This window comes from Clupea harengus, chromosome 19 (genome assembly GCF_900700415.2).
Source record: "Clupea harengus chromosome 19, Ch_v2.0.2, whole genome shotgun sequence".
Classification (NCBI taxonomy): domain Eukaryota; kingdom Metazoa; phylum Chordata; class Actinopteri; order Clupeiformes; family Clupeidae; genus Clupea; species Clupea harengus.
The window spans coordinates 17,753,440-17,774,995 of record NC_045170.1 but is presented as its reverse complement, the minus strand read 5'-3'; the positions used below and the strand labels follow the sequence as shown (position 1 = coordinate 17,774,995).

The 21,556-nt window shown below is 41.5% G+C and overlaps 3 protein-coding genes across 6 annotated transcripts; 1 reads left to right on the top strand and 2 right to left on the bottom strand.

Moving 5' to 3' along the window:
• Positions 1-3,374: 3,374 nt before the first annotated feature.
• LOC105902024 (cathepsin S-like) lies at positions 3,375-5,917 on the top strand. 2 transcript variants are annotated; one of them, XM_012829540.3, is made up of 8 exons: positions 3,375-3,510; positions 3,776-3,908; positions 4,207-4,329; positions 4,432-4,584; positions 4,675-4,899; positions 5,147-5,312; positions 5,461-5,563; positions 5,726-5,917. In XM_012829540.3, exons 1-8 carry the CDS (start codon positions 3,437-3,439, stop codon positions 5,823-5,825), a joined length of 1,077 nt encoding a protein of 358 aa, XP_012684994.2. In that variant the 5' UTR covers positions 3,375-3,436; the 3' UTR covers positions 5,826-5,917. The 2 variants fall into 2 exon arrangements, with proteins under 2 accessions (XP_012684994.2, XP_031442599.1); XM_031586739.1 differs by having other exon boundaries at positions 5,426-5,563; positions 5,726-5,818.
• Positions 5,918-6,501: 584 nt separating this feature from the next.
• golph3l (golgi phosphoprotein 3-like) lies at positions 6,502-15,218 on the bottom strand. Of its 2 annotated transcripts, none has more exons than XM_031586746.2 (5): positions 15,011-15,218; positions 13,593-13,800; positions 11,708-11,839; positions 8,927-9,041; positions 6,502-7,707 (listed from the first exon to the last, which is right to left on the bottom strand). In XM_031586746.2, the coding sequence occupies exons 2-5, from the start codon at positions 13,770-13,772 to the stop codon at positions 7,277-7,279; spliced, it is 858 nt and encodes a 285-aa protein (XP_031442606.1). In that variant the 5' UTR covers positions 13,773-13,800; positions 15,011-15,218; the 3' UTR covers positions 6,502-7,276. The 2 variants fall into 2 exon arrangements, with proteins under 2 accessions (XP_031442606.1, XP_012684971.1); XM_012829517.3 differs by having other exon boundaries at positions 15,064-15,217.
• A 990-nt stretch (positions 15,219-16,208) lies between these two features.
• On the bottom strand, positions 16,209-21,038 carry ctss1 (cathepsin S, ortholog 1). Of its 2 annotated transcripts, none has more exons than XM_031586744.2 (8): positions 20,834-21,038; positions 19,865-20,078; positions 19,639-19,761; positions 19,038-19,190; positions 17,795-18,019; positions 17,234-17,399; positions 16,921-17,026; positions 16,209-16,693 (listed from the first exon to the last, which is right to left on the bottom strand). In XM_031586744.2, the coding sequence occupies exons 2-8, from the start codon at positions 19,988-19,990 to the stop codon at positions 16,597-16,599; spliced, it is 996 nt and encodes a 331-aa protein (XP_031442604.1). In that variant the 5' UTR covers positions 19,991-20,078; positions 20,834-21,038; the 3' UTR covers positions 16,209-16,596. The 2 variants fall into 2 exon arrangements, with proteins under 2 accessions (XP_031442604.1, XP_012684956.1); XM_012829502.3 differs by lacking the exon at positions 20,834-21,038 and adding an exon at positions 20,259-20,759.
• Positions 21,039-21,556: the final 518 nt, after the last annotated feature.

The window sequence follows — 21,556 nt, the reverse complement described above, 5'->3', positions numbered from 1 at the left end:
TTAAAGTCGTAAATGTACATGGAATCACCTTTTAACACTGCACAACAGTTTTTAGTTTTTTGGGAACCGCAATATGTCTACGAATGTCAGACCTATGTCAATGAATGTCAGTGCTTCAGAGTCGGTTATCCACCATCTGTGTTTATGGTGCTTAATGCCTATAGCCTACATGCCTAGTTTACTTTGCTTTACATGTATAACAAAGTGCCGTATACAAGTGTCTAAGTTATTTATGAAAATAAAACAGAACTGTAGAAACAGCATAGTAGTAAGTAAGACAGATTACCAGACCAGGACAGAACAGGTTTTCCCACATATAACATTTGTTTAGTGTTTTCTGAAACAAAATAAAGGTTTGTCAACTGAGTTGCAACAAAAGAAGAATTCCAATTAATGCCAAGTGGAGGAAAACAATCCCTTGTTATAAAAAAATTGTTGTAGAGAGACAGAGCCGGATATTCAGGTTATCTGGAATTGACCTTTTCTCTTGATGGCTTTTCTCTTTCACTCTTGAAGGTGGAGAACCATGAAAGGCCTGTTCCTACTAGTTTCTGCAAATAATTTGGTCACTGTCACATTGCCATCTCTTTTTATTGTCTATGTCTCTGACAGCCTGCCTTTCAAGCTCTGACTGTTTGATGTTCCATGCAACTCACTATGCAAACATTGTACCACTACCTACAATTCAGCTCATCCGTTACCATACATTGCACACATGGGAGGTTCATGTAAACATGTTGACGGAGGTTTTTTGGCAGCACTCTTTCTAAACAACAACAAAAAAACAATCAAGTTCAAATAAAAGTTATATGGTACTTTTTCATGAGAAATCATACTTGTGTTAGCAGATCTACCATCAGCCACTGAATGTGATGAATGTCATGTGGAAAGGCAGAGAACAGCATAGACACATCCAATGTATTATAGCCTAATCCATCATCCAATAATGTATCTGTACAAAACATATATTCTTAGAGCATACTCCATATAATTCCTATTGTTGTAATTTGGTATTTGCAACGTATTAACCCTTAGTCCACTTGCTTTCTGAAGGATTTTAAAGTCTGATTGAGTGCAAAGTATAATGATCAGATGATTTCAGATCTCCCTGTTACACGAGAACATTCCCTGGATTGTTTTGTTTTCTGTTTAGCTACTCTACTGGAATGTACCCAGAGTTACCAGTAGAACGTTTAAAATGTATTTAACTCAGTCAAAATTCCCTCTAACAAAACACCTTTGATTTGAGGTTGAGCATGAAAGCCACTGCACTGCCCTGCACCATAACAGGGCTTGGTGTCATAATATTGAATTGAATTCCACTTAATGTTGCCATAGCAATGCATGACTCAAATTCCTGCACTCTCTAGCCCACAATCTCACTGCCTCACAAAGCTTTTAGAGGCAGGAATGCAAAAATGTAGGTGGACATTCTTTGATCCCTTAAGGGCAAAGACATGAGTGAGTGGAGGCTTGTGTTTAGAGGGGCAGCTAAGAGTTGTCTTGTGACTAGCCTGATGAGTGTCAGTGATGTGAGAGGCACTAATAATAACAATAATAACTAAATAATAACAATAAGTTGTCAGTGGTGTTTGGAACTAGGCTATAGACAACATAAGTGGTGGTGTTGTTCGTAATAGGGATTGTGGGGTTAAGTTGTTGAAGTGTTGAGGAAGGGGGGTTGGTGTGTGTGTGTGTGTGTGTGTGGGGGGGGGGGTTACACAGCAAAAGAGCTGAATGTTGGAAACTCAATAGATTAAAGCTGCCGTGGGCAAGACCTGTCAATCCAAGTGACTCTATAGGCAAAGATTTGAAAACAAACATCTAAGGTCCACCCTCACCTCCCTTTCCCTGGTCCACCCACCCTTGGCTTCGATTGGCTCTGAGAAACTGCAGAAGAGAATATATCCGTAATGCAGCCAAGGTTATGAAATTACACTGGCGTATCAAAACACAAATCAGTACAGTTGTCCACATCAGGGCACACTCCAAAAAAAAATATACACTGTGGCTCTTGTGAAATAGACGTACATCAAAACAACATTTTACCCAAACATATCATCATTTTACCCAACGTCATCATTTCACATGACTAAACTGGTTTTCCGGATACATCACATTTTAGGTGACATCAATGACTGTGTATATAGAATCGTCATCAACACTTTTCTTTTGAAAATGTTACACACCCTATTTAACTAAAGTCGCGTACACTGCCCTCTGCTGGTGTTCATTAGATACTGCAGTGACACGTTTGAAAAGTAGAACGTTCATTACCTACGTTTTCGTCAGGGCTGCGTTCAGCCCCGACAAAATGTAGGAAAACTGTTATTTAACATCCTGTTGTGTAACACAAGGGCAGCTGAGATGGACATTCTTTGCGTTATTTTAGAAGAACGTTCGGGGCTAACATTTTATTCTTACCTTGAATAAAGGACTTTAGTTGGATTGTGCAGTGCTTTTTTGTCAACACGGTAGGGTTTGTATAGCCGTCGCTGTTGATTGGGTAACACCTCTGACACACCCACCAAACGAGAGAAAACGTAAGGTGACCTCAAACCCGTTGCACACATTTTCATACTGTTTCGAGGTGACATGTTCAACTATGCTGTAGCTATACTGACTCATAATCTATGTACAATATCACTGCAGTGTCAACTTTACATACAGTCTGTCGTTCTGATAAAGAGGTAGTGCACACCTTTTTTGTTTCTTTTTGAGCTGTAAACTTACTTACCGTATATGCCTGTGCTGTGATTAAACACACCAATGCTGGTGTTAAAATGAACAAAATGACTTTTTACAGTTTCAGGCATTTTAGGCATTCTGTGGGTTGAAAATGGCTCAACACGCCACGTTTGGGTAAAATGTTGTTTTGATAAATATATTTCACAAGCGCCACAGTGTAGGGCCTACTGTTTAAAATCGTCCAAGGTCGCCCATCTTGCTTTTTAATGCTCATTTTGACCATTCGAGTAAAACACCTTTACTGTAAACGCTTGCAATTAGCATACAATCTCCTATAGAGTGTTGACATGGAGGGGGTGGACTAGTCTAACTCACCATTTGTATAGGGTAACCTATAATGCGAAATGGTTGGTGGAAACCATTGTGCATTAATTCGCATTTGTTCCAATGTTATCAGGCGTTTACATTAAAGTTGCCCTGACAACCTTACGTTTTGATCCGTAGCTGTTAACAACTCCTCCCTTGAAAGGTATTTTTAATTCCCGTAACACAGCTAATAGAAACACTGATTTACATGTCATGCCAACACATACGCACGCAGGACTTTCATCGAAACATTAAAAGAAATCACTGATATCACACATAAACTAGCCAATCAGTGTAGTTGTTCGAAGCGCCATAATCCTTCTCACCTGCGCAACAGATGGACGCCAGACACAGGTGCGTTTTGAAGTCTCCATTATCGTAAATGGCAGATCGCATCTATGATAAAAGTGGCTCCAGCACACAGATTCCTCGTGGGCTTCTGCGCTCGATAGAAAGGTGAGCTATTGTGTCTTTCTCAAATGAGAAACCGGAGGTTTATTTTTAATATATTTGCAACAATAATTACGGTTACTAACCGTTTTTTTATTTTTCGCAGTGATGTAGCTACATATTAGGTCTCTGTAGTAGGCAATTAGGCCTACATTGGAATTGGATGACTGGCTTTTGTGGCGTCAACTCTATCTGTTTGATTTTGAGTTTCTGTAAGTTAGTTTCAGTAAGTTGCACTGCCTTGTAGTAATCACTTTCAAAATGATTCCAGATTCAGGTTCAACATGTTGGGGAGCTTGTTGGTTGCCTTGTTCTGCGGAACCGCAGTGGCCCTGATTGATCCTAATCTGGACGAACATTGGATGGTTTGGAAGAACACTCATGGGAAAGTCTATCGTCACAAGGTAGGCCTGTCCATTGAAAATGAGTAAAGCAACTATAGGTATTTTAAACAAGCATAATATACAAGATGTAAAGGATTGTCAAACCAGGAGTTCATTTTATTTAAATATGTTAATGCATTCAAATATCATATTTGTCTTCCAAATGCCATTATAATTAAAGTGGGCTATTGACCAGGTGAGTAAAGGAAGCATGGATGCCTCAAGTATCTCGTCCTAATCTGACTTCCTGTGCTTGTCTTTGGCTATGGCGTATAGTTGAACTTCGCCATGATCATTTAAACTTGTTTCTTGTCCACAGATTGAGGAGTTTAAAAGGCGCAGAATTTGGGAGGACTATTTCAATATGATTAAGGAACATAATGTGGAGGCTTCCCTTGGCATACACACATACAAGCTGGGCATGAATCATATGGGTGACCTGGTAAAATGCATCTTTGGACCACAGTTTACTATGAAAATGGTATTTTTAATTCAAATCCAGACGGCTGGGATTTTTTGATGGTGCTCTTCTGTTCTGCAATAGGCCCCAGAGGAGATCATTTACATGCTGACCAGCACTCTGGAACCTCAGGAACTGGAACTAGGCCCACGTAACCGGCCTTGGCCTCTTCAGAGGTCCGTGCCGGAGTCTGTGGATTGTAGGGTGAAAGGTTTGGTGACTGAAGTAAAGATGCAGGTTTGTAATGTGTTTTGTGGACTCGGTCCTCTGAACAGACTTGACATTGAATTGACTGCTTTTCTTCTGTGCTGTTTTTTTTTTTTTTAGGGAAGATGTGGTTCCTGCTGGGCCTTCAGTGCTGTAGGAGCTTTGGAGGGGCAGCTGAAGAAGACCACTGGAACTTTAGTGTCCCTGAGTGCCCAGAACCTGGTAGATTGTGCTACAAAGTACAGGACTTCCGGTTGTCACGGTGGCTTCATGACCAATGCCTTCCACTATGTGATCGACAATCAAGGCATTGAATCAGAGAAGGACTATCCATATGAGGACAGAGTAGGTTCCATTTTTTGTCTGCGCCCCCCCCCCCCCCCCCCCCCCCCCACACACACACACACTTATCGGTCTTATCCATATGTAAAATAGGAGTCGCAAAACATCTTGAGGTTCAATGACTATTTGTTTTTTTCCCCTTTCAGTGTAATGGTGCTCCAACAAAAATGCCTTATTTAATCATGTCCAGTCTTGACTACAGATGCTGTTGAACTGTTTGTATCCCCTGCCTCCCCCTTCTCCTAAATAGCAAGGCCAGTGCCATTATAGCCCCCGCTACCGAGCTGCTAACTGCACCAGCTACAAATGCCTGCCAAAGGGGGATGAACAGGCACTGTTGGAGGCTGTCGCCCACATCGGTCCAATTGCTGTTGCTATTGATGCCTCTCGGCTGACGTTCATTTTTTACCGCAGTGGTAAGTTCTGTTTGTAATGGATGGTGGATTAGTCAAATTTGAAATGGTGATGCACTAATGAAAACATAATTGTGAATACTATTTTCCATTTCTGCAACTATATCCTCCTACAGTCAATCCTGGGGGTTCCTTGGTATGTGTTTTGCAGGAGTGTACAGGGATCCAATGTGTTCCAAAGATGTTAACCATGGAGTGCTGCTAGTTGGCTATGGCACCCAAAAGGGACATGACTACTGGCTGGTTAAAAACAGGTCTGTGGGCCTCTTCCTTTCTAGACATTTGAAGTAGACTGTTTACTGTGCTCTCTAGGGGGAGGTCTGAGGCAGTTTACCTGTCCCTGTCTGAATTGCCACAAAGCTGCCGCATTCTATAGTGATTTAAAATGTTTGAAACCTCTTGCTTTCCTTCGACAGCTGGAGCAAACACTATGGTGAAAAGGGCTACATCAAGATTGCGAGGAACAACGGCAATGCGTGTGGAATTGCCCTCTACCCCTGTTACCCAATAATGTGAGCTTAAAGAAAATGGCTTTTATATTGACTAACCTTTTGTTTTTGTGGGTTTTTTTTTTGGGAAATGTATTGAATAAATATTTTTATTGGCAATTCCTGTGGTCAGGTGTACTTGTCACTGCAGCTTACACCACACTTCGTTCTGTTCATCTCCTCAATGCAGGGTTGATTTTAATTTCCTGCTAATGTGGCAGTCAGCCTTATTCTTATCAGTATGTCAGGTTTTCATGTGGGTGAGCGTGGCCCATGCAGCAGATCAATGTGATCCGATTTGATTACACCAGACACCTTTCAGTCTTGCACCCCTTCCAGCAGAATGCCAGAGTGTATAGTGACCTACATGCGTGGCTGTAACATGAGCAGCTAAGGCCAATCGACGCCACTTCATTGAGGGTTATTTCCTTATAACTGCACTGTTTAGGGTATTCTGTCAATGGGATAACTGACAAGCGTGTGAGGTTAGTTTAGTTTCATGGCCTGTCATTCTGGAACTTATTCCTGTTCAGATTGACATTTCTATGCCCTGAATTGTCTGCCACATGACTACCTTCATAATGGTTTTAACTTGTGAAAATGGTGCCACCATGGTCTCTACATTTCAATGCCCAAGGACCCAGTGATATCAGAGCCAACTTAATATTCTAGAATGACGAGGCAAGCTGTTGTGAGAATGCTAGTGACATTCCAAAATACAAGCTTTACTGACTTTGAAAGAATCAGACATGCAGAGCATTCAGCTTTTAAGTGTCCCAAGTTGTCATGTAGCTGTTAAGTATTTATGCCAAACACAGCTTGTTCTGCCTTCCTTTGAAAACAAGAGAAGATGCATGTATCTAAAGCCCCAAAAAAACATTTTTCACAAATGTAATATCTCTTCCAGTAGATCTGTTATAAGTGTGACATTGGTGTTCATCTTTTTTTGTTTCTGTTTAGACAGGGTTTGACAGAAAAAAAAAAAAAATGCTGGATTGTTGATACAAAACGACAGTACTAGTTATGATCCACGTCATCTCCAGCTGGGGAGTGATTCGTACGATGAGGAAAGTGACTTTGCCCTCAACATAAATATAATGTAGTAAACAGAATAATAATCATACAAAAGGCCCCTAGAAAAGCTTTACCTATATACAGTCTATAATGGTGCAGAAATATAAAAGCTTTACATTGGTACATTCTTCAGAGCTGAAAGGACCCCCAAGACCCCAGATCATGAATAGAAAAATAAATTACCTCATTTAAAAAAAAAAAAAAAACCCACAAACACACCTCTCAATCCTTCATTCTCCTCTTCTGGTAGCTTCATCTCCTGGATGAGCACTACCAAGACATTGGTAGACCCGCAGCCAAACAGAGTGCAGGAGTGCATTGCCACTTGGAGTTACGTTTTGGGAAGGGAAAAGCCACTTCAACTACCACTTCCCCACACACACCCACACATGCAGAGATCCCTCCTCAGATGTTGGAAGCGGCCAAGACGGCCCAGATCACCTCATCGGCAGGCGAGGAGCTCTTGCCCGCCTGTGTGTTGGGCTCGCTCTCCAGCACGGCCTTGGAGCGCGTTGTGGCCATCTCGTACTGCTCGTCCGACAGCGTGCTCAGGCTCCCGTCAAGCACGTCTGAGGCGTGGGCCAGCACCAGCAGCGCCAGGACCCGGCGGGCCAGTCGCTGGGGCTCGCCGGCCCAGCGCTCCAGCAGGCTTTCCTGGATCCGCACCACCAGCTGCTCCTTATGGCTGGTGTTGCTCAGCGGGTGCGTGGTCATGTCGAAGAGCAGGAAGTTCTGCTTCTCGGTGGTCAGCACGCCCTTCTCCACCAGGCTCTTGGCCAGACGCTCGCGCACGTTCCGCATCTGGAAGTGCATCCTCATGGGGTTCCACGTCTCGCCTGGCAGGGGACGGACACATCAGGAGCACAAGTCAGCATGTGGAACAGACAAATGTACAAGAGCAGTATCTACACTCATACTGTTGTATATTTTATACTATTGCGTTTTTGACTCACATTCACATAGTTTTAAAGCACCAATGCTGACCAAACCAGATGTTTGTAAAGCAACAATGTACAGTATTGTTCCAAGACACACAGAGAAGAGGAAGTAGATTAAACAATGGCTACCTTAATGTCACATATTGAGCTTTATTCAAATCATTCCATGACCACAAAATAACTAACTAATACACTGATGAATATTACATTAAATCTCAGGAGCACTGCACTACTAGTAATGATAATGAGAGGTTGGATCTGAATTGAGTCTAGTCTGGTAAAGTTTGACCTCCTAGCCAGCCAAGAATCTATGATCAATTATGAATCTTCCCATTTATATTGGAAGATTCACAATTGATCCCAATTCCCAAAGAAACAGATGTGGGCAGCAAGTAGAGCTTCCACATCTTGGCAGGACATTTTCTTTACGGGGCACACAAAACAAGTTTATCGTGTGTTCAGGCAGCTGGGAATTGGGAAAGTTCCCATTTCGAAACATCCCACTTCCGAGTTGAGAATGTTCACATAATGACAACAAACAGGCAACAATATTGACAGTTAGGTAACGTAAAGTAGGCTAACTACTCAGAAGGTTGACATTATGTTAGTTACACAAAAGTAAACTGCTGAGTATCGTTTAACCTCACAATCCCCTGTGCTAATGAATACAACCCAGAAAAACAATGAAGTGACTTATTTGTGCGCAGAGCAAGTGCATTTTTTTTATCAGTCACCACAAACATGCCATGTCGAGTGACGTCGCTCTACTTCTCGGAGCTCTCAAAAACGTCTCACTTTCTGAGTGGGATGTTCCGAGTTAGACAGGTGTTCAGGTTTATTCTCCCACTTGGAGGTCTGAACTTTCCCGCTTCCCAGTTTCTCATGAACACACCATTGTGTCTTATTAGAGGGCTGAAAGATGTTTGATTACTATGTGGTAGGTCTTTCTTTCTGATGACCGCATGGCTTAATAGTTCGGGAGAAGCAGGCCTCTTGGGTAAAGTGTGTCAGGTAATTCTCTCTGATGCATGTCTGCCAGGTCTCTGTGATAAGGCTGTGAAATGTTCCTTTGAAGAGGAACACAAGACTGGTATTTCCCTGCGAGGGCTCGACCGACCTGTCAGTAACTGGATCCAGCTGGCCACACCCTCGGGGGGCTGCGTGGCTTTGATGTGCTTCAGGGCTTCATCCAGCAGCACGTCCCCCGTGGGAGCCTCTGACCGCACCAACACCTGAAACAGGACACAGTGGCACCTTTACACACACACACACATTTTCTCTCTCTCTCTGACGCTCTCTGACACACACAGACACACACACAGCAAACACACGCCTAAGCCAAACAAATGTACACCTGCTGTCGCAATCACACTGGGTTTGCGTGTCAAATTAAACACACACAGACGCTGGGGAAAAGGATGTGTATATGTACAATGCTGTGTTAAGACACCAAACTTCAGTTCATGTTTACTTTACCATTATACGACACAAAAATAGTTTGAACAGCTGAAGGCTTTCACAGTGATGTCGCAAGTGTGGTGACCTGTAGTATGACCTCATCTTACGTCAAATCAAACACATACAGACACCAGGGAAAAGGATGTGTATATGTAGATTGCTGTATTAAGACACCAAACTTCAGTTCAAGTTTACTTAACCATTATACGATACTAAAAAAGGTGTTGGCTTTCTCAGTGATGTCGCAAGTGTGGTGACCTACAGTATGACCTCATCTGACGCCAAGTGCTCTGACACACAAGGAAATAACATGGCGCCCGCTTGCTGAACCAACTTTACTCCGACTGCCTGCTTATTACCTGCTGCCCATGGGGACTTCTTTGTCGTCATCATACGTAAAAGGATATTTTGAGCAATAAATGGAAAGTGATACTTCAGTGGGCGCTCTTAGGGTCTGATGTTATGAGTTAGAGGTCTGTGGTCTTCAGTTTAGAGCCCATCACTTTTCTTCCTCCAATCCCTACATGTTCACCAGGCTCTAAGCCACACTGTAGCCAATGGAGGTCACCACCCTGATCCATTATGACGGTCATCATAACTAGATACATCTTGTTCTTTCATATCTGTTAGTACACACTGCACAGACACACACACAGTTACACACACACATCTGATAATGCATTGGTATGAAACCTTTGTTAATCTTACTGGTAGACGTACGTCTTAGGTCAAATACAGATAATTCTGAGTGTGCGTTTTCTGATAGAAGACAAAGCGATGCAATAAAAAAGACGCAAACAAACACCATACAAACATAATATGGGGCGCATATTATGGGTACGTGTGTGTGTGTGTGATTGTGTGTGTGTGTGTGTTGTACAGCAGTGGGCTCAGATGTGATCATCAGCCTGCATGTTGTGACCTATGCACATTATGAGATGTGTGTAGACAGCAAAATTCTTCCAGGATATCTTAACACAATAGGTTAACCAAAACCTCAGCCTGCACTTGTGGGTTTTCATTCAGACCAAGTGGTAGAAAAACATATATGGTGTAAACGTGTGAAGAGTGATGTCAGTTGAATTAATGTGTATATTCAGAGTCACCGGCTTGTTGCAGTAAAAGCCACACTCACGTTTTACAGCTGCCTGCCCGTAACTACTTAGTGACGCCAAGCTGAGCCGCACCTTATTTAACAGTAAAAGCTTGGATAGATCCTGTTTGTGAATTACTCTCAAGGCCAACACCCACTGCCAGCTGGTCGAAACGGTGAAAACTACTCTTTATTAAGCAACAGTTCCAAGCTTAACAATGGAAGAAACACAGATAGATTTTTAAAATGTATTGTCCTTGTGTTTGCATACGAAATTTGGAGCGCTGCTCTCTGAATTACTTTGTGATCCTGCTTTGTGAATTTCTCTCAAGGCCAACACCCACTGCCAGCAGTGTTCGGCTGAGCATCACAGAATGCACCAAACACTCTGAAGCACCCATTAACAGTGATCCAGTCAAAACGGTTAAAACAAGTCCCAAGCTAGTAGCCCAAAACAGACAAAACAAAAATGGCTCTACAGAGCGCCTTTCATGTGTTCTTGGCCGGGAAAACTAAGAACAGGAAAGAGGAGGGATCGGTGGTTGCTGGTGATGGCTTGGAAGTTCAAGAACCCACATTTTGTGAAATGGGGGATAATTTTTTATCACAAGAAAAAGCAAGGGAGCATGAATCCTCGTTGTCAAAGAAGCGAAAGTGCGAACTAAGCACAACGAGATCGGGACAGACGACGGTAGAAGAACAGGGACAATTTGGTGTGGTCTTTCCCAGATGGAAATCAGTGATGAGGGACAAAGGTTTTCAAAGTGATGCTGAAGTCCGCTGTTTTCTGCTGGGCAGGTAATTTAGCCTTTCGTTTGTCAAATTTAGCCACTAGTTTTGTTTACTAGTGGTAACAGTTGCTAAGAAAAGAAAAGTCATGTTGTAAACCCATATTGCTATAAAATCTGGCTCAAATAGTTGAAGACGGTAAATCAATGGATTTAATTGAAAACCAAGCCATTTCTATAGACCTGCTTCTCAAGAAAAATAAATAAATGTGCATCAGACACCGCCAATGGGCATTACCCCGTTAACAAGAACTAAGTTCTAAACACTGGCGTCTCTTGATGCTGCAGTATAGTGACATGTTCCTTTTATATTTGTGTGTGCAAACAATACATACTTTGAGAAGCATTACACCTGGTCAAATCTGATAATACTGGTTGATTAAATGTTTTAAATTAGCTGTGATATTGCATGGCTGGAATGAAAACCAGTTAGATTGACGCTTTGAGTGTGGTTCAGTTCAGAGATCAGAGAGGGGCTTAAACAGTATCGTGTATGTGTGTGTGTGTGTGTGTGTGTGTGAGTTTGAGAGAGAGAGAGAGAAAGAGTGTGATAGAGAACCTTGCGGTTCAGGAGGCTCTTCTTCCTCATGGTAGTTGGCTCCAGATAAATGCGCCCTCTGATGGCCAGCTCAATGATGATGCCGCCCCGCAGCCCAGAAGAGATGCTGTCGTTCCAGAACGACGTATAGCCCTGAAACAGCAGACGAGGATGCATAAGCAAGTAGAACACAGAAGCTGGGTTTACATCCAATGAATTCCCATATTCTTAGCGCATTCATAAAAAAATTGGCATGGAACTCTGTCTGTGATTCCATCAGCTTTGATAGGCAACTTTAAAACGATATCTCTACTATCACAGGAGGAGTTATGAACAGCTATGGGTTCAAAACTTGAGGTGGTCTTCTTGGGCAACATTAACGAAACCATGTCATTAAATCCTGAATCCAGATTAAAACCTCATGTTGATGCAAATAAACCTGTTTTCATCAACCTTTAATTTTACCTATGTGAATTGAGAGATAATCCAGCCCCTGCCAGCAATTCAATTTCTTCGTATGTGAATTTCAGCCATTTCTGCTCACTATTTGAATGCTCAAAATTAGGATAAAGCAGTTGGATGGAAACCCAGCTAAGGATACAAAAGGCATGTTGCATGGCCAGTTCTATCTGGCTGCCTTGAGGTATATGACAGGCCTAATTAACATGCTTGGACTGATAAGTGTCTTCTTAACCTTTTCTACTGACCCTCTAGCAAATGCTTCACACTGTATACTCACGCAACCTGTTTGTGTACATCACTTTGGATTCTTACTTCATTCACATTTCCTGTCTGTTAAAGTAACATTATGCAATAATTTTACTCTAAAATAACAGCTTCAAAATAATTATGGTGGTACACTGTCTTGTAATACGGAGAATGTTGTCTGTGCCACTGCCACAGCACACCTGGTGTGTAATGCTTTATGGTGCCACATCATGCAACAACAACTAGACCCATGCGCTACATATAAGAGGAAGCTAGTGCAGTATTCTCTGTATGGACATCATGGCAGAAATGACGAAGAAACCGAGGAAGACGTTTGGACGTTTCTTGTAATTCTTTGGTTATGTCAGCGTTTATCTCCGATGTCACAATAATCAAAACTATGCAGATTCATAGTTGTGTCAAATATTTTGATATTACTCTACCCTGTCAGTCTACTTTCTACATGCATATGACAAGATATGGCAGAATGAAGGGTAAGATCTGTCTGAGAATAAACGATATGGGTTTTGTTTGTCTGCATTAAGTTGCACAGTGACCTTAGGAAGAGATTAGGGATATCATTGCAAGCTAACTAAACTATGTCAAAGTGTAGCGGAACACTACCAAATCAAAGGAGAGTTTCCCAGGGCCTTGTGAACGACCCTGATTTTCACAACCTGACAACGTCTAACATTGATCCCACACTCAAGAAGATAAAACATTGTGATGTCTCAGCCTTATATGTGGCACAGGCCAAAGAATGAGAATATGTAAGATTTGAGAAGTCCTTCAGGTAAGCATCTGACGTACTCTACCTGTTAGACCAGTTTGGTCCCTCAATGGAGTTAAACATGAAACTGCTTTTCTTTACACAATAGAGTACACACACACGCAGACACACACGCAGGCACACATTCTCTCCAGATTTCTTAACTGAAAGCTGAGATTCTTATAGCCCTGTAAAAGCTAATAGGGGGGGGAAATCATTCTTAGAGTGATAATCTAAGGTAACCTCAGTCTGTCAAAGCAAGAACACTGTAGCTGTTATTTCAAACTAAATGCTGCAACACGGGTGGTAAACAACATCGGAGGGAAAGACCAAAAATGACGTTTTTTTATTCCATTGTTATTATTATTACAAAAACAAGTGACAAAATGAAAAGAAGCAATAACTAAAAGATTCTTGCACAGACCGTACCTCTTTGTCTTTAAGGCCCAACAGCAAGATCTCCTCCATAAGCGTCAGCCGAAGGGCCTTGGAGTCATAGTCATTCTCTTCCTCAGAGTGAGTCCCACCCTGAGTGTCTTCATCCTCTAGATCGTTCCTGTCAACCGTTGACGTGTCCGCACGCTTGCCTCGATGGGTGAGGGTGGTCATCCTGACAGCCAGGACCACCTGAGCTCAACTGGATGGAGTGGTGAAGAATTGATGGTCAATACTTAAATCATACAATGACAACAGTGTAATTTTATACAGCAGTTCAGCAAATGAAAACTATCAAGATCTATGTCTCAACTGTTCCAAACACAATAGCGATAACACCCTTGACAAGGGGTTGTTGGACTTCATAAGCTGGTTGGGATGCAAAGCTGACTCCAGGATTCCTGACACACGACTTCCTATTTTCATTATACACTAATCAAATCAAGTTTCAACGTTGTTTTAAAGAGAAAAGGCCAGAACCACTTCTGTTTGAAGTGGCAAGAAGCCAACAACTTTTTGTTCTATTAATGTCTTACGTGACCAATATTAATGTCAACGTGACGCCAATGAACTAAGCGACTATCCGGAAGTGATCTACCTTGATCTAAGTGATCTACCAGTGATCTACCTTCTGTGTTCAACAGAGACGAATTCACTTAAAATAATAATAATAAAACATCAGTCAGGGTAATGCGAATTGTATGACTGCAGTGTTCTTGGCTTTTCTATAGCTTATAACTAGTGTGAAGTGTGTTCTGTTATCGTAACACGACTTGCAAAATTAACATAATGTGGCTAGCAACCTCGAAGGCTAGCTAACCAAGACAGCTGCCGGTAAATTACAACTGTCAAACTGTTAAAAATAAAGTGCTCGGTTATTCATCAGTCAGCTAGCAATCGACAGCCATCACCATGACTATAAATCAAGTTGGCGTTCAACCTATTTGCAACAGTTAAGCATGTTCTGTTTAGGATATGACAGCTGACAGGTAGCAAGATGGCTAACATAGGCAACAGGTCTGTTAAATCCAGCTTCAACAGTTAGCTAGCTAAAACTTAGTTAACGACACCTAACTTAACGACACGTTATATGTTGTATATCCAAACTGCTTACCATGCTAGGTAAATCTGATTAACAGTTTGCAAAACACAACTGTATGTTATAAACTATACCGGTGATTTGCAGATATAGTAGGTATCTCAATAACTTGTGATTAACCGATAATTCAAGAAATTCTTTCACCGATTCTCCTTTTATAATTTACTTGGCCGTCGGTGAGACGTAACTTATCAGGATAGCTATCGCTAGCTAACTATCGAGATAGCTATGATGGGTCACTAAGCCAACACAAAACTAGCTAATGTACTTGCTATGTCAATAGTATTTCGTATTAAACCTTGAATAGCATTACCAGAATAAAGCGAGAAGAGATAAATATTCCCTGATCCCTCCAAATAACCTTACCCGGCAAACTTAGCTTTGGCAGGGAAATGGATGTCCGGTTGCAAGAAGAAGTCACCTGCTCACCGTGTGAGGACAGGTAGAAATATGTGTCACTGTTGCCACTGCCAGACAACTAGAGCAAGTGTATACTGCCTCGGTGATGTGATGTGAAAAGTATAGCGCCCCCGCTCTTATTCACGCAGTACAGTTTTGAAGTAGGGGGCCGGGTACAGTTGTAACACGTTTTGTTATGCCATGTAGCATTTTGCTTTGATGCAAAACATCGGCAAACGTCACTGCTTTTATTTTAATTTAAAGGCTATGCAACATAGGTACCTCTCGTCTCCATATTTACGTCACTAATTCAAGCACATCCCTTGCCTTACTCATCTACTGCCTCATCTAAATGCAGTGAGTGCAGGTGGCGGTGCCGGGGACATAGTTGTAACAGTGACCAAGGACAACTGTTACATACAAGTTTAAAGGGGTAAAGTAAAATGGCAACAGCCATGCATTATTCAAACCAAAATAGTGGTAGATACGGGTTTTCTATAAGTTGTAGTCTTTTTTCAAAATGCAAGTGAGATAGCCGCTTACAAACCAAAGGTGTAACATTTTCGCCGGATGCAGATAATAGCTAGCCTGACGATGTCATACTCATAATTCTAGTCAGAATATGAGTCTGATATCGCTCCATTGGGCTGTGATTATGGGGCGTGTTTCAACCGAACAAGGAGAAAAAATGCCTCTTCGCTCAATTGGTTACCTACAACCAATCAGAACAATGTAGTATGTGACCAGGGCCAGCTGATAAATTAAACTTTTACCGGATCCCGTAGGAAGGAAGGCAAAAACATCTTTTCGATTGACAAATGCCTTGATCGCGTTTCTTTGTTCCTCTTTCAAAATGAATGCACTGTCAATGTCTAAATGGACTCGAATCTATACATTTCAGCTCTCCAGCGGCAGCCATGTTTGTTGTAAACGAATTCAAACCAAGCGCCTTTTTGTGACGTGGTTGGTTACGTTACTGTTGATCATCTGTCCATCATCGTATAAAGCCCGCCTTGAGAATTTGATTGGTACGGCAATGTCTGTCCGCAGATAATTTCTCCTCAATGGAGTAATGCCAGACCGAACTTCCCAACCAAAAAATGTGTGGGCGGGGCTAAGTTCGGTCTGGTATCCAGGCTAGATAATAGCTACTATCATCTAGATCTGATCACAACCACCTGTCACTTGTTTTCCTGTCGAAACGCATCATGTTAACCACATTTCCCCCATCCAAGCACGTTTAACACCGATTTATCGGCACAATTACATTCAAAATAAGGCAACTGCATTCCTGTATGTAGGCCTACTTTCATAAACAAAAATCACACCACACATCACTGATAGCCATATTATGTGGTTTACTGAGAGTTAAGTGTAAAATAAAAAAAAATACAAATAAGTTTTTAGATTTATAGATTGTAAAAACAGTAACTGAAAAAAATATTTCATAAAATACATAATGGAGTTTACATGGAAGTCTTGGAGGGCAACAGTAAACCATCAGACTTTTGGGAAAATGCCAAAGTTAGAGATTCCACACTGGTTTTTGTTGCGGGCCATTCGTACATATCCCTTTTCTCCCCAGGCTGTTCCCCAACTGAATAGACAAAAATCACAAGTTAGTGAAAATATGCAGTGATGGATAAAGTTTGCATAATTTACATGCCATTGTAATGCATATTATTACACAGTATTGTTGGCAAATCATATTTTGTCACAGATTGTAGCTGTTTCATTCACACATTAATTCTTTAGTGAGATATAAACTATGTCAAAATGAAAAGAATAATGTTCAGCAAATAACAGCTTAAATATATTGACTACCTGTTCTTAACCAGCCAGTAGTCCTGTCCATTTTCAGTGCCATAGCCCACAACCAGAACAGCATGATTGGTTATCTTTGGGTTGCACTGTGAATCGCTGTATATGCCTGGGGAACCAAACAGACAAAATAACAAACAGATTTCACAGGATGTAACCTTTTCAAGAATAGGTAAGTATTTATTGATCTGGAATGCAAAGCAGTGAGACAAGGGCTAAATGTTTCTTTTTAATGATCAATGTAGCTGGAGAGATACACTTTTGAATGGAGATGTTGACCAAATCTAGTGCTGGACAGTAGCAGTAGCAGTTTTACCTCCTCTGTAGTGATGGAAGGATGGTAGCATAGCATTGATTCCTACTGACACTGGGCCAATATTGGCAACTGTCTGCTGCAAGGCCTTCTCATTCCTTGCAGGAAGAATCCGGAAACCCATACAATACCCTGCCCTGCCTCTGATGGAGTAGCGACATTTGCCCTCCTTAAGACACAGAAAGACAGTGTAAGCCAAAAGACTGTCACTGTGGGAGAGTCATTCTGCATCCTGGAATCTTCTATATTTTTTAACCTCATATATTGTTACAGACAATAACACATACAAGCACTGTTTATCAAGTTCATTAAGTCCTTCAGTAATAGTGGATAGTTTTTGGAAGTGGTTCTCAGTCCCTCTACTGGGGTGCCTCTACTCGGACTGCATCTTTCTCTATTCTGACACCCGACTGAACTTGTCAGTGGCATTCTGTATTAGCTGAACACACCCGATTTAGCTAATCAAGAGCATGATAAACACTGATAACTATCTGGAGCAGGGATAAATAGAAGATGTGTGAATAGAGCATCCACGCCATGATGTCACTGTTCACTCTAACTCACCCTCTGCTCATAAGGGTAGAACCCCGCAGAGTCGATGCCCTTGTTTTGGATGACGTATATGAAGGACTTGCTCAGGTAGCCACCCCTGCAGCCGTGGTTGCCATAGGCGACGCTGCAGTCCACAAGGTTCTGTTGGCTAAGCGGAGTCAGCTGGCCTGTTCTGTGCTTCATCTGGGCCTCCAGAGCACCCGCAGAACTGAATGCCCAGCAGGAACCACATGTTCCCTGCAGATGACACCAACAAAATAACAAACAGATTTCACAGGATGTAACCTTTTCAAGAGTAGGTAGGTATTTATTGATCTGGAACCACAGTATATTATATCTCACCGGGAGGACACACTGGCATTAAGAACAAACAAAAATACATCAAATGATCCACATTGACTTTCATTCATTTCTGAGAACCTGGTATTGTAAATTACTGGGTTGTATAAAATTTATATCAGTTTTTTTAATAGCAATGTTAGACCAAAATCATATAGTTACAGTCAAGGAATTTGATAAAAAAATGTATTTGATAAGAATTGTAGTAGTTTATTCTTTTTTCTTTTAAGCTGTAGATTCAGATATAAGGAATGTGTCAAGTCCAAACGATTCTGACAATAATTCCCGAACAATTATTACAGAGTTGGCATCATTCAAAACACAACTTTAGAACTAACAGCATCTAGGCTTTAGTTTATGAGTTATGGCCTAAACAACTAATTCCAGGAAGAGTGTTTTATCTGAGACACAGCCTTGGATAGGCTGGTGCCACACTACTGATTATCCCCAGCCTTCAGACGCAAATGCCTCAAAAGATCACACTGACCTCAACTATGGCCTACTCTAAGTGCATCAACTATGTAATCAACTATGTCTTAAGCACATTGAAAAGCTTTTATGTTCAATGGAAACATGTCCAATAGGTGTTATTAAAGACAGAAAATCAGAGGGAGGCTGAATTTCATTTATTCCATTTAGTCATTTAGCAGACACTTTTGTCTAAAGCGACTTACAAGGGAGAGAGCAATCAAGCTATGAGCAATAGAGACCCTGTGTAACAATAAATATTATTTTACATAAGAAATAGAAAAAAAGTGCAGGAATGTAACTGCTGTAAATGCAAGTTAAGTACCAGTAGAAGTGCAAGTTAGGTCCTTGTATGAAGAACCACACATTGACTTGCAATGGACTGCTTCATTGGTCAGGGCACAGCAGATCTAATATCCATAAGCAACGTGTTGTATGTGGGTTATACCTGATTCTGCACCGCACTGACCAGACCCCTCTCGACCCAGTCCACTTTCTCAGGAAGAGGTCCAACCATCAGTGGGGTGAAAGTCATGTTGCGATGGAGGGAGGGGTCCTCTGGCTTTAAACAGCTCAGCATTTTGTTGGCTTCATCTGTGGTCTGGACAGATTGAGATTGAGGAGAACCGAAAGACTTACCTTACTTTTTATGAAACCATTACATTTTCTGTTTAGTGAATAGGTTTTATATATCTTTAGTAAGAGTAGTTTATTATTGGTTAGAAAAGAGAAAAATGGATAATCCAGTTCCCAGTTTCCCAATTCCCTTTTTTGATGGATTGTGTCTGTTGTTCTATTTTCTAATTCTATGACAGATAGATGGGACATTTAACAGAAGGCTTTGCAAAATTTGTAAAAAAAAAAACAGCCTCTGCTGGTTTAGTGAAGCAACTACAAGAAACAACTTCATAAGAAGTTAGCTACTTTACCAAACAGTGGCATTTGTGATGCATGCTACCACTAGAAATATCATTGACAAATTCATGGCAGCTCTATTACATACAGTTTTTAGCAGTTGAAGTAAATCGTCAGGTTTACCCATAACCTACCAAGTCAGCAAGGTGGTTCAGTCCTAACATGAAGGAATGTAGGCCTTGAGAGGCATCCTGGTTGTGTCTCAGCACCTCTTGAGCGGTCTTCTCCCAAATCAACTTTCTATGGGCCTCCTCGGCCTGAAATGTATGTAAATGTCACGTCAGGGACAAAAGACAGTATAACATAAATCTCTCTGGTGTTGTGCATAATGTAGAGAGTAATGCTTTAGGTAATTCATACCTGGTTGGGGTACACTTTGCTGTGCTCAGCCTTCCACATGTCCCATGTGCCATTCAGGCTGAGGGCACAGGAGAGGTGGCAAAAAGCCTCCAAGGCAAAGACAGAGATGCTCCAAAAGTGGAGCATCCTTGGAGTTCAGCAGGAGATTGATTGGCCTCCCTCTCTTCAGGACCTTTACAACTGAAGCAGATCAATTGGGATCCTTTATGAAATGCTTACAATGATATAGAGGAGAGAAAGAGAAAGAAAAGGCAAAATGTAAGTATATGACATGGTCAACTCATTCTCTACTGTTCTGTTGGAGGACATTTTCCAGTGTGTATACATTCAATAAATGTGACTTCTGTGTCTCCTCTTAACTCTCAAATTAAGCTATTAAAACTAATTGGCATACATTTTTAGACTGACGAGATCTGATTCAAATGAAGTTCTGCTTGAGGTGAGTTAAGGGGTCAGGCCAGTAGATAGCATCTGTCTGAACTTCAGTCCCTTCTATTGCTGCAAAAAAAGATGTGGTAATTCTTAGCCAACTGTCAAACTGTCATTTTTAGGTGTTGTGTCTAGTTCCCTTTTGCTTTCACTCAATGATTCTAACAACATGCAAAAACATTAAATCCATAAACATATGATAGAAAGTATTCCAGTAAACATTTAGTTTAGTTTATATTCAGTGTACCTGCTCTGACGCTTAATAAAAGCTTTTACCAGGAAATGTTTCTTAAGGTAAGACATGTGCTTAAGTAACAAGGCATATCACTGGCATAAATGTTACAAACGTCTACAGTATTACTACAATACTTAAGTTGAAATGTCACAAGAAAACATCAGAGTGAAAAAATATATGAATGATGTCACATTGTAACACGCGTAGAACCCGGTATCAGAAACCACACACAGCGCAGAGCACAGTATCAGAAACCACGAAAGTTCTGAATCACACTGATAACTTTGGATGAAACGCAAGCTTACCCGATTACGATGTTTCACGTGTGATTACTCCACAAACCCTCAGTGAAGTACTCTGTGTTTGTCTGAAAGTTGAAGGGGGAAGTGGCATTTCCTTGTTCACGTCCTTACCTTGAAAACTGTCACAGCATTACTTTCACACTCATGTTCTCTCTTTTTTCTCTATACCACTCCATCTTCTGCTCTGTGCTTAGTGAGTTCTGTGACACACACACACACACACACACGCACACACACACACACACACACACACACACACACACACACACACACACACACACACACACACACACAAACACAAACACACACACATAAATGCATGTACATACACTGACAAACACACACACACACACACACACGTGCGCGTGCACGTACACTACCCCCCTTGTCATGTGAAAACAATTTTAATTCATCAGCTGTCATTACTTTGCCCCAGGCTGCTCTCCTTTGCAGTCCTTTGCCTCTCTGTTCCTAGAGCAAACAGACTTCATATTTCCATTTATTCATGAGGAAGTATAAAGTTGTATTGTTCACTCCTCAATGTCCTGTGTATGCAAAAGCAACAGTGCCACCATGGCATGGAGTTATGTTGATGCATATGGTAGCTTTTTGGATGAAGGTTGTCAGTTGTTTAAAAGTGGGACTAAATGTTTGCCTGTCCAGCAGTGTGTGACCGTACCAACAGGCCAATCAAGTTAAAGTTTTTTTTAAATTGTATCAACACAC

Coding starts and splice junctions, on each gene's coding strand:
- LOC105902024 (XM_012829540.3), top strand. CDS start 3,437: ATGGCAGATCGCATCTATGATAAAAGTGGCTCCAGCACACAGATTCCT. Junction 4,585..4,674: donor TGACTGAAGTAAAGATGCAG/GTTTGTAATGTG, acceptor TTTTTTTTTTAG/GGAAGATGTGGTTCCTGCTG. Junction 5,313..5,460: donor GTTCATTTTTTACCGCAGTG/GTAAGTTCTGTT, acceptor TGTGTTTTGCAG/GAGTGTACAGGGATCCAATG.
- ctss1 (XM_031586744.2), bottom strand. CDS start 19,990: ATGCTCCACTTTTGGAGCATCTCTGTCTTTGCCTTGGAGGCTTTTTGC. Junction 19,762..19,864: donor GCAAAGTGTACCCCAACCAG/GTATGAATTACC, acceptor CATACATTTCAG/GCCGAGGAGGCCCATAGAAA. Junction 19,191..19,638: donor TGAACCACCTTGCTGACTTG/GTAGGTTATGGG, acceptor CAATCTGTCCAG/ACCACAGATGAAGCCAACAA.
- golph3l (XM_031586746.2), bottom strand. CDS start 13,772: ATGACCACCCTCACCCATCGAGGCAAGCGTGCGGACACGTCAACGGTT. Junction 11,840..13,592: donor TGGGCCTTAAAGACAAAGAG/GTACGGTCTGTG, acceptor CTGCTGTTTCAG/GGCTATACGTCGTTCTGGAA. Junction 9,042..11,707: donor AGAGCCTCCTGAACCGCAAG/GTTCTCTATCAC, acceptor GTCCTGTTTCAG/GTGTTGGTGCGGTCAGAGGC.